Genomic DNA, 12514 nt, shown 5'->3' with positions numbered 1-12514 from the left:
TTTCCACTCAGCCAGCAATTAACACATAGGTTTGTTGATATGCGACATAAAATTTGGATATGTTGGAAATTAATTCTGCTGTGCTGGTGGAGCTCATGAATCATTGATATAGTCTGGTTGTTAATATCTAATCTCGCCATATATGGCTTTCCAGTCATCATCTAAATTGATTTATTACCAGATTTGTCAGTTTGGATTAATGGAAGAGAAGAACAGTATTATTTTATAGGCTGCATTTGCTGACAACGCTACCACTAGGTGGTACTGCAGTGGCACATGCGCAAATGCAGCATGTGCCACTGAAACGTCACAGTCTGCAACTTCAGGCAGCTGCCAGGACTAAAGATGGCGCTGCTCAAATAATCACATGAAGGCAACCTAACCTAAACACATGGCAGCACACAATGACGGGAGGGAGAGCGGGCCGGGGAATGGGGTGTGGGGGGGTGGGGGGAAAGAAGAGAGCGGGCCAGGGAAGGGGGTGGGAGCAGAGCGGCCGAAAGAGTGGAGCGGCCAGAGAGAGCAGCGAGTGGGGGGGCGGGGGGGGGGGGGGGGGGGGTGGGACTGGAGCTTGACGCATGGGTGAATATCCGTTAACTTTGCATTGCTGTACGCGTAAAGCGCATGCGCAGAGGCCGACCAGGCGTGTTGCCCTTTGTATCTCCTAACCAGTCCTGGCAAGTCAGAACGCAGCGCACGCGCAGAGAGCAGGAGCCCGTCTGCGCATGTGCGTACCTTGGCGCAGCCTGATGACTTCAGTGGCCGGCTGCGTTGTCAGGAATCACTTTGTATTTTATAAGTGCTGGGTGGGGCAGTGGAAGGTGAGGGGAGGCAGAGAACACAACACTGCTTGATCTAAAGCAATAAATCATCTCAGTTGGACAGATTGCATTGTTCAGTATGTTTTTAATTGAAACCCAAAAATTAAATGAATCCCTGGAAATTACTCCCATATATCCACTTCTTAAAAACAAAAGTTATACTCGTCGATCTCCTGTAGAGTTACACTTAGAGAATCAAGATCCAAGTGCTGTCTTCAGGTGAATGGAGTTAGAGAACTGAACTGAATTGGACTAGGTATGCAGATTTATATCTGTCCCCATTTTAATGACACACATTATTGCCTTCGTTGTATAATACTTTGACTTGAAATTATTTACAGTGAAATAGCAAAACTTAGAGCAATTTGGGAAGCAGAGACAAGGTTGGTTGGAACATAGGAAGTTGTTTATCATACAGACGTAGGGAGATTCAAAATTGAGGTGCTACAGCCCCACCAATTGTGAGGGGGCATAATTACCAGGTGACCCATTTACATAGGTAGTTTTCAATAAAATTTATAATGGAAAAAGCTGAAAGCAAGAAGTAAGGTTTTGGAGATACAAAGGGCACACAGATCTAAGATTTTTAATGTGTTGTACAGATATACTATCTGTCTGGTTTACTGTCACTCCATGGTGGTTGGTGTTGCGGTACAATTGGAAAACCAGGATGCTCCATGTTTCCATGATTCCATTACTGAAGTTGGGAGCTAGGGATTGTTAAGCAGTAGTGTCCAGCGATTGGTACAGTGGCTATTCCTGGTTCTAGTTTATGTCCACATCCTGGGTTCAGAAACTCAGTGCAAATGTAACACTAAATTAGAGATGAGGTAATTTACTGAGGAGGAAGCTCAGAAAATACAAAATGAGTTGAACACAATATGGAAGCAAACAGTAGAATGGTAGATGAAATTTAATAGGTATGTATCAGGTACTGCCCATAAGAGAAGAAACATGGGACATTTCCTCTATGAATGGTGTTGAAAGAGCAAGAATGAAGTTGAAAGGCATCGAGGGATACTTGTAGAATTGATGCTGAACATTTCCAACCACTGCGAAGCTGCAATCAACCAAGCAAATAGAATGCTTAACTACACAGCCAAAATAGTAGTGTACAAGTCAGGAATGAAAGTGATGCAGAAGCTTGATAATACTCCAGTCATATCACACCTCAAGTAGTTTAGCCAGCTGTCATCACTGGAGGCAGTTCAGACAAGAGCCACAGAGCCAATCGTGAATGTTTGAAGACAGAGGTATGAAGACTGGAGAAACATGGGCTTTTTACTCTTCAAATGAGGCAACTAACAGCTGTAGAGTTATCAAGGTGAACAACTTACCAAACAGGACGGAAAAGGTAGAAAATTACATTGAACTAAACTGAGAGACAAGGAAAGACAGATTCAATCTAATTAAAAGAAAATTTGGGTCGGATATGAGCTTACCTTCACACAAAGATTAATCAACACACAGAATGGGCCTCCATGGAAGCAGAAACACTGGAATTTAACTGTTGGATATCACAAGAGATTCCAAAGTGCCTTTGTAGATGAAAGAATGAAAATTGGCCAAATGGGCCTCCTTATCAGAATTTATCTTGTGATCTTATTGGCAAAGTGAGCTTGACTGTAAAAAAAAAATCCACTTCCTGTCCCCAGGAAGATTGATGTGCAAATGTTTAGAAAATATAAATGAATTATGCTAATATGACCCAATTTCCTATGCAAATTAGGTTAATTATACAGTGGATTTTTTCTACGTCTCAAATCACAGCTCCTGTCTTCATAAATCTGAAGCGTATATTTGCTGTACTGAAACAGAGTCAGTATTGAAGTACAATAATGTCACACTTTAGTTTAGTTAGGTTTATAAAATAGACTTTTCTCTGCCACTGAATTACGAGAAATGCCTGTGGAATGTGGTATGGTATTGGCTGTGTGCTCAGATACATGTGGTAAAATAGGGCTTAAAATGAGCAGATGACTAATTACATGTAATTAAAGTTATTAAAACAATTCACGATTCGTTAAATTAGGGAGGTTTGCTATCATTTATTAACTGATACTCTGAAACAGAACGCATCAGTATATTTTAACAGCAAAATAAACTTTAATCAGATTTTTTTTGGAAGTACATGTTTGACTACCTTATCCTACTTTCTCAGTGAGTAGTTGTGTCTAACGCATTACCTTTGCCTCAGAGACCAAACGGATACCTGAAACATCTATAAATTGCCAGAGAAACTTTTCTCTTCTTGTGGAATGAGTTAGCTACCAGCAGCTGAAATATCATATCCTCTATATCAAAGCTGACAAAGCTAAGTTGATCATTGCCAAAGGCAAATGAGACTCAGGACCCAAAGATGAGAGAATACTGGAACAGTTTCGTAAGTGTAGTATTAGAAAATGATTCTGAGGTAGTCTTAATTTTTGATTTCTTCAATGTTTGCAAATTTCCTATCAAGACAAAAACTCAACAGCATAGGAGGAATATAATGAGTGGGTTCGACAACACTCACCTTTCATGCAGTTGATCTGAATTCAAATCCAGTGCAAACTTCAACAAAGTTTTGCAGATCCAACTGATTTTAACTCTGTTGAGAGTGTAAACTGTGTTGAAGTTTGAATTGAAGGAGGACTCATGTCTGATGAGTGACCATTAATGGATCCATTTTATCTAGTGTGTTCACTTGTCTAATTGATAGCACTCTCACCTGAGTCAGACGTTGATGGATTCAAGCCCTACTTCAGCACTAAATATGGGCTGATACTCCACTGTGGCACAGTAGGTGGTGCCATCCGATGGCTGAGAAGTTAAATTAAGAGCCTGTCCACTTACTGCAGTAGTTCAGGAGGACGTTAAATATCCCGATTCATAGGAAAGCATGGTGCCCTCTTCATGCACTAGCAATCACCTTAGCTTACTAAAATCTTGAAATTGGCCTAGAATTTCAATGACACTGCACCCATTTTACAGGTGTAGAACAGGCACCAAAGTGTCCAATATGGCAGGCAGTGTGCATCCGTACATGGAGACAGAGGTATGCCATCTAACATATTGGCATTGGCATAGAAATGCATATGCAAAGAAGGGGCCGAATACGTTTGATGCTCCTTTGCCAAATTAGTCTAGCTGCACTCAGGGAAACCAAGTTTTCATGTGGCTTAACCAACGATCCTTAAAAGTATACCAAAAAAGTACTTTCTTAAAAAATACTTACTTGAATGTAGAGCTGGGAGAAGCAGGAGTGCCCTTCCTGTCTCCACATTAAAACCACAGGTCACTGACTGCCACAGCTCGTTTCACTGCCCCTCCACACCCACCGACCGCCACGATCTTCCCCCTCTTGATTGCTCTTTCCCAATCGCCTTCCTCTCCCCATCATTGAACCTCCTCCTTCTCCCAGTCACCCCTGCCACTAGCCCAATCACTGCCCCCTTCTTCCCTCTAATATGCTGACCCTCCCTCTTCCAAGACCTAGCAGTGGGCAGCTGACAATTCAAATTTCCTTTACCGACTAGCTGCTTGGGACACCCAGCATGTGTCCACAGTTCACCAGCCTGATGTAAACAAGACCCAACATTGGGTAGGCCTTGGCCCTACCCAGTCCACACAGGGATTGTACTCACTGGAAGGCTAATGTGAACCACTTCCTTGGCTAATATACTTATTGATGTTTATTGGCAACTGCTGTGAATAGCAGTCTGCAGTAATGTAAAAAGAAATGTATAATTCAGAATTTTTCTGTTTCTTCTGATTTTAGGAATTTGTTTAAATAATTCTTGCAAAATGCTTTGAGTTGTTTGAAAGACATGAGAAGGTGCTATATAAATCCAAGTCTTAGTTTCAGTGAAAGTGAAGTTTGACTGTGTAAATTCCAGGATGAAAGGACCCAGCTGTTACCATATTAAATCTGGCACTGGGATCTGAACCTCAATGAAATTCTGTCTGATCAAATTAAACCTAAAGGCAGAACACTCCAATCCATCTTCTGCATAATTTAAATGAAGCCCTCTGTGTGACAGTTTGAATCAAATGTATTTTACAGATGTAGATCAATTTCTTTTATTCTTCAATACTTGCTAACATTCTTTAGTCACTGGCAACCAGGAAACACAATGTTTGGCTGGGCCACTAGATGGAGTACTATGCTAAGGTGGGACATGCCATCCAGGGTGATACAAGCAGCCAACCTTGCTGTACACGTCCAGCCCGTCAGATAATCGCAAAGCGACTCTGACCATGTCGCATGACCAAGTTATTCCCTAAATGACCCACCTTCTGGATTAAAAATCTAGCTCCAAAAGGGAAGGTGAAAGAGGGGAGAGGGAAACACTGGGATAAAGATGAATTATCTAGGTAGGAAACTTAAACATTTCAATTCAAACACCACTTCATAAAACTGAATGCTTAGTGCATCCCTCTGTACTGGTCAAGGAAGGTTGACAAATGGACTAACACTGAATCTTGCAAGTAAATGTACAGTTGAGGAAACTTCTGCAGGAAGTATTTACAGCCTTTTTTTTAAAAAAAGGAAAGGCAACTCCCAGTCTTTTTTTTGGCATTTTGTTAAATATCTGTTATGATTTCACCATGTGCAACTTGCTATGATTTATTGGGCAATGCAACTGAGTCTCAACAGGCAATTTCCTGCTGACAGTCCTTGTCTGCAATTTAACAAGGGTAGAATTTGAGAATTGCTGAAAATAGACACATGTTGTCGAAGCTTTTCATCTTGTACTCATCAGGACAATATGCAAGAATAACCAATGTAAGGGAAAATAACAACTTACACTGCATGAGAACAGAGTGCTGATTGGTGGATAAGTAAACTCTGATTAGTAGAGGCGTTGTCATGGAGAATGCACCAGTTTACGGTGACTGGCAGTAAATTGCCATTTGCTGGTTCATTCCTCAGGGCAATGCCTTGACCAGAGTCAAGCTGCCTGATTTAAATTTCAAACAAAGCTTGACAGTTAACTGTCAGTCACCGTAACCTGGTGTATTCCCCATGGCAACACCTTGACTAATCAGAGTTCACTTGCCAACCAATCAGCACTCTCTTCTCATACAGTATAAAGTCGCTGTTTTCCCTTATTGTTGCGGATTGTCCTGATGAGTTCAAGACGAAAAGCTTCGGCAACAAGTCTCTATTTTCAGCAATACTCAAGTTCTGTATTACCATAGGTGGCTCTTTCTCTCCCAGAAGTATTTAAAGTTTCAGGCCCAGCTTAATTGTACTTTGCGGTTCATGTTCTGACATTAATCAGAAATCTATCCTGCAGCTTGAAAAAGTCGGCAAACAATATCTATTTTGGCAATGGAATCTGATTTGGAAAAATGCTATCGACGAGCAGGTGTCTCTCTGCCTGAAACATATGGTAGAGCTGTCTGCCAAGATCTGGAGACCAGTATGGGACTGTAAACCTGCATCTTAGGACGTCATTCCCCTTGAAACAGCCACCATTAACCTGCCTCTGCAAGATTTTTCAAAGGGAGCATGAGACCTGAAGTCTTCCTATATCGCCTTCACTGCTTCTGCATCTTGAACGCTCATTTATTTTCTATTCCTCTGCAATGAACCGCAAATCTTACATCCAGAAGCTCTTCCACAGAGTGGAGCCACTGATCCTTAGTATTATGCAAGGTAGCTCAAAACCTTTTTTTCCCCTTCCTATGTATGTTGTGGATTATAGCCCAATAATTAGACTAATTCTATACTATTATGCTGCTGTATAATCTGCTTTCTCAAAAGGCAAGCTTGCCTTCCTTCTTTTTAATGAAAGATTAAGAAAAACAAAACAGAAAAATAAATTAAAAGTCCACTTGAACAAAATAGTTTGCTCCAAGGAATCCTGCATGAAAGGTTTTCAATTTCACAGATGACAAAGCAGATTTGTTACCAAACAGCATAAATCAAGTTACTGCAAAGTTAAAACTTCACCAGATTTCCAGTTGCTATTATCGAAATAAACTCTCACATATTCTTTGTTATGGAATGAGGTGGGGTAGCAGTGTTCATAAAGGATGAAATCAGTACAAGAGTGAAAAATGATCTTGGTTCAGTTCCGAATCAGTCTGGGTGGAATAAGAAATAGCAAATGAAAGAAGTAGTTTATAGGCCCCCTAACAGTAGCTACAAAGTAGGACAGGGTATATATCGAGAAATAATGGGGGTTTGCAAGAAAGGTAAGCAATAATTGTGGGTGATTTTAATCTTTGCTTGGACAAATCAAATTGACAGATGTAGCCTGGAGGATGAGTTTAATTTCTTCAAACCAAACATTCTAGAACTAACGAGGAACCAGGCTATTTTGGACCTGGCAATGTGTATTGAGACTGGGTTAATTAAGGCCCTCACAATAAAAGATCCTCTCGGCAAGAGTGATCATAAAATGATTGAATTTCACATTCAGTTCGAATATAACTCAGATCTGAAGTGGAAGTTCTGGTATAAAGGGAAATGACACAGCAACAGGGTACAACACAGCTCCAGCAGAAACATGGGGCTGGATTTTGTGCTGGAGCTGGGGCTTCTGGTGCCAGGCTGTAAAGTTGGGGAGAACCCCACCTCAGCCTTTTTGCACACGCCCCCCCCCCCCCCCACCTCCCCCAGAGCGACCTTCTGGACTTTTTCAATCAAAGTTTCATGAGTCGGGATCCCTGTCCCTTTAAAGACTTGGATACCACCTCCAAGAGCTCCTGGCCAATCAGAGAGCCGGCAGCTCAGCAGTATCGGCAGTGCCACCAGGAGCAGTGAGCACTGCCAATACTGCACAGGCTTAGAACCCATGTCCAGCACTGGAACCTTGGACCAGAGGTAGGTGACGCGGGGTTGCCGGGGGCAGTCAGGAAGGCCTAGGCAAGGGGGGCTTGGGGTTGGTCGTACAGTCCAAGGGGAGATGGATCTTGGGAGGGTACAATGTTTCCCACAAATTGCCCACAAAGGAGGGAACCCACCACACCCGCCAAGCCCAAAGGGAGGACACCTCGTGTTACAAGGCATCTTCCCTGCGCAGTGGAGGCACCCCATGCCGCTGGTAAGATCCCAGCTGTGGCGGGAATAAGCCCTTAATTTACCCTTAATAGATCACTTACGGGCCTCAATTGGCCTTTGGGTGAGAAGGCCGTCGGCGACCTATCCCGTTCCAGGAAGATTGCTGGGCGACGACAAGGCCCTCTGCCTCCTCCCGCCACCAGTCGTAGTACTCTGTGCCCCCCCCCCCCGCCTCTGACCCCGCCTCAAGGGGCCACACACAATCCCAGCCTTGGCGTGCATTGACCAGAAATTCCTGCCCTGCAGAAGTTTAATTGCCAACCTCCTCCTTCAACCCAGGAATTTCAGAGCCAGTATCTATTTAATGAAGGCTTCGATTTGTCGTTACAGGCTAGTGTTTCATAGTTTAGTTAGAACTAATCAATAATGTGACACCCTTTTAAAAAAGAGCAATTTCAGTAATGATGCTGAAATACAAGAACTATATTATTTGGCAACCTTCTATACCTCATTATTCATTAGAGGTCAGACAAGAGCAGTCTACATTTTTGCAACAGCCAGTCTATTTCAGCCTTTTGCTGACAGTGTATGAGCATTTAAAAAGGAACCATCGCTGAAATCTGCCTCAGTTACATTATTAGTAACTAAAACATGTAGGTTAACAATGTACAAGTCACACAGCAATCTCAATTCAAACATGGTGAATTATGTTGAAAGTTAATTTTTGTTTAAAAAAAAAGAGAACATTAAAGTTCACCTGACAGGATGATTCTCCCTGCTATCATAAATTGAAAAGAAGACCTCGAGTTCTTCCCCGAGATTTGCACACATCAGACTTTTCATTTGTAGAAAGAGATGGTGGGTACTCATTGGTACTGGTGTATCTTTCTTTCGATGTCTGTGTTCCATCTGTAAGCAATTATAAAAATAAACCAAAGATTAGAAAACTAATGATCACAACTACAGCTGAACAAAATGATTGGACTAACAGGCTTATTTTCCCCCAATCAGTGAATTGCAATTTATTTAAGCAGTGCAACATGTTTTTTGCTACAACAGATGGAAGAGTTTAAATTTATGCAGTTTCCCACAGGTCAAAACTCCTGGTCACTGCGGTTCTAAGGTGGAGGTGTACAGTGAAAGCTATGTCCTTCTCAGAGCAAGAAAAATTTGTGACATGCCATTGGAATTTTCTCACTCATGTCAACAACAGCACTACTGAAATTTATATAGTATCTTCAACACATTATGGGCTGGAATATGCTGGAGCATACTGAATATTGCAGCATGTGCCATTTGTTAGCCATTCCCTGCACCCTTCAGCTCAAAATTCTTTTGGGTCATAATTTTCTGGCAGTGTGAGTTCATAACATTGTGAGGGCAATGGGCATCTGGAGCCTTTGTGAACAGCTGGACCAACAGATTGTCTCCTTAACCAATGAGATTTAAAGATCGTGAAAGAAATGGAGGAACAGCAGAGAAGGTCACTGAATTAGAGAGCTTGAATTAGAGTCAAATCAGGTACGGAAAGAGAAATGAAGGGAAAGAAAAATTGGATTGACAGAAGAAAAAGACAAAGGAAAAGCAAAAAAAAATGGCATTTTAAACATCTATAACAACTTATTACATGCATAAATTGGATTGAACAGTTTAAATTGGTCCCTTTCTGGGCTGGAGAGGTTATTTGGCACTGCATTAATTGCATTAACAACCATAATGTCATTAAAAAAGATACTTAGGCTGTTAAATACCAACTCAAATTCCTTGGTGAGCTTTATGGGCAATTAATGTACAAATCCAGCAAATTCTTAAAAATAATGGGAGGCTGAGGGTAAAATGTTGTTAATGCAAAGCAATCAGTAGCATGGTGTAAATCGACTGATCAGTTCTAGAGATTCACAACTTAATGCATAGCTCTTAATCCCCTGAATTTGCTGGCCCATTTGCACATGAATAAAGGCATGCATCGTTAAAATGAGGTTATTTTTCCAGCAAGATCTGGCCATTATAATGGCCTAGAATTTGCTGAAATCTTGTGTGATCTATGACTTATGTCATTATTCTAGCACAGAAGTTACAGTAAATTATGACATCAGTAACTTACATCATTACGTAGCTACACCATAACCTTTGGAAAGTCTATACTGCTTCATCATTACCCCATTATCCCTCATTGAAGAGTTAGAAGGTAATAATAGCTCCACCCCATTAAAAATCAATGGCAATTTCTAATTTGCTGCAATTAAGCCAGTCTTCACGCTGCTGCCACTAAGACTGAAAAACAATGGTGCTGGAGACCTGGCAGTGGCGTAATTTGCGTGTTCATTCTCGATAGTTACAGCAAGGGAGTCCTTTCTGCTTCTGATGCCTCATTATCCATACTATGCACACAAGATCAATCCAACAAGAATCCCAGCCCCGTCATCAAAAATGGAATCATGGTTACCACTTCATTTGACATCATAAAATTCTCATTGCAAGAAGCATTAGGGTAATGGAATATTTCCTCTTACTTTATTACTTCAATATTACCACCATAACAAAGAAATCGTATCATTAGGTTATCTCCTATAGATACACAAAATTTTATTAATTTCCATATTGATATTCCAATGAGATTCACAATAAGCATAGATATGAATTGGAACACAGAATATAGTTATATTTCTGACCTTTGCACTCATACAAGCAAGTAAACAGATAGCAATCATATTGTGTAGAATAGCAGGAAAGCAATTGTGGCCTCCATAAAATAATACAGAATTATGAATGGTAGCAGTAAGCGTTTATATACACCCTGAACTTTCTCCATTCCTTTTATAAAGTGGGTAGTGAAATCTGCCTATAGCACCGATGATTTTCAATGCACAAACTTGAATGAAAAATCAATTTAAGAATCATGTTAGGCCATCTCTACACATACTGTTACAGGTAGTCTTTGAAACTGGTTTTACCTTACAGGATTAAACAAACCTCAAAAATGTTTATGCTAATTTATGTGACTAAACAAGAGGGGGTAAAATATTACAATCGATATCTTTATAACCATAATCTGTTATATTGACAGATCAGGGTTTATAGAAACTTGGTGACATTCAGAATTATTTGACAGCATCAATGCACTGGCTATTAGCTACCCCGCTTTGGATTGAATACTGTGCTCACTGTGGTGTATTCTAAATCAGCTCTCTAGGTAACTTTGGTGTAAAGTAGCCACTGGAGGATTAAGGTGGTCAATGGTCTGACTTATGGCATGTCATCAATATCGCTGTTGTATCCTTGAATTTTCTTTTTTATTCATTGATGGGATGTGGGTGTCGCTGGCCATGCTCACATTTATTGCCCATCCCGAATTAGCCTTGAGAAGGTGGTGGTGAGCTGCCTTCTTAAACCACTACAGTCCTTGGGGTGGAGGTACAGACACAGTGATGTGAGGAAAGGAGTTCCAGGTTTTGACCCAGCGACAGTGTGTGGCTTGGAGTGGAACTTGCAAGTGGTGGTGTTCCCATGCAGCTGCTGCCCTCGTCCTTCTAGGTGGTGGAGGTCATGGGTTTGGAAGGTGCTGTCGAAGGAGACTTGTGAGTTGCTGCAATGCATCTTGTAGATGGTACACACTGCTGCCACTGTCTGGTGGTGAAGGGAGTGAATGTTGAAGGTGGTGGATGGGGTGGCAATCAAGCAGGCTGCTTTGTCCTGGATAGCGTTGAGCTTCCTGAGTGTTGTTGGAGCTGCACCAATCCAGGCAAGTCAAGAATATTCCATCACACTTCTGACTTGTGCCTTGTAGATGCTGGACAGGCACTGGGGAGACAGGAGGTGAGTTACTCGCCACAGAATTCCCAGCCTCTGACCTGCTGTTATAACCACAGCATTTATGTGGCTGACCCAGTTCAGTTTCTGGTCAATGGTGACCCCCAGGATGTTGATAGTGGGGATTCAGCAATGGTAATGACCTTGAACATCAAGGGGAGATGGTTAGATTCTCTCATGTTGAGGATGGTCATTGCCTGACACTTGTGTGGCAAATAACAAATGTTACTTGCCACTTTTCGGCCCAATCTGGATGTTGTCCAGGTCTTGCTGCATCTGGACACGGGCTGCTTCAGTATCTAAGGAGTCGCGAATGGTGAACATTGTGCAATCATCAGCGAACATCCCCACTTCTGACCTTATGATGGAGGGAAGGTAATTGATGAAGCAGCTGAAGATGGTTGGGCCGAGGACACTACCCTGAGTAACTCCTGCAGTGATGTCCTGGAGCTCAGATAATTGACCTCCAACAACTACAATGGCACAGTGGCGCAGTGGTTAGCACCGCAGCCTCACAGCTCCAGTGACCTGGGTTCAATTCTGGGTACTGCCTGTGTGGAGTTTGCAAGTTCTCCCTGTGTCTGCGTGGGTTTCCTCCGGGTGCTCCGGTTTCCTCCCACAGCCAAAAGACTTGCAGGTTGATAGGTAAATTGGCCATTATAAATTGCCACTAGTATAGGTAGGTGGTACGGGAATATAGGGACAGGTGAGGATATGGTAGGAATATGGGATTAGTGTAGGATTAGTATAAATGGGTGGTTAATGGTCGGCACAGACTCGGTGGGCCGAAGGGCCTGTTTCAGTGCTGTATCTCAATCAAAAAAAAAAATCATCTTCCTTTATGCTCGGTATGCCTCCAACCAGCGGAGAATTTTCACCGATTCCCATT

The 12514-nt window shown here is 42.0% G+C and overlaps 1 protein-coding gene across 4 annotated transcripts in view; it reads right to left on the bottom strand.

Annotated features, from left to right (window-relative positions):
• LOC137379568 (dedicator of cytokinesis protein 4-like) overlaps window positions 1-12514 on the bottom strand; it is a 545491-nt gene that overhangs the window by 352545 nt on the left and 180432 nt on the right. For all 4 annotated transcript variants that reach the window (XM_068050580.1, XM_068050582.1, XM_068050581.1 and 1 more), the window contains exon 8: window positions 8573-8724. In XM_068050580.1, coding sequence (XP_067906681.1) covers window positions 8573-8724 — 152 coding nt within the window. The remainder of the gene's footprint in view (window positions 1-8572; window positions 8725-12514) is intronic.

The sequence above is a fragment of the Heterodontus francisci genome, chromosome 18 (genome assembly GCF_036365525.1).
Source record: "Heterodontus francisci isolate sHetFra1 chromosome 18, sHetFra1.hap1, whole genome shotgun sequence".
NCBI lineage: Eukaryota > Metazoa > Chordata > Chondrichthyes > Heterodontiformes > Heterodontidae > Heterodontus > Heterodontus francisci.
Note: the sequence above shows the minus strand (reverse complement) of the source record. Positions and strands in the feature narration are given on the sequence as shown.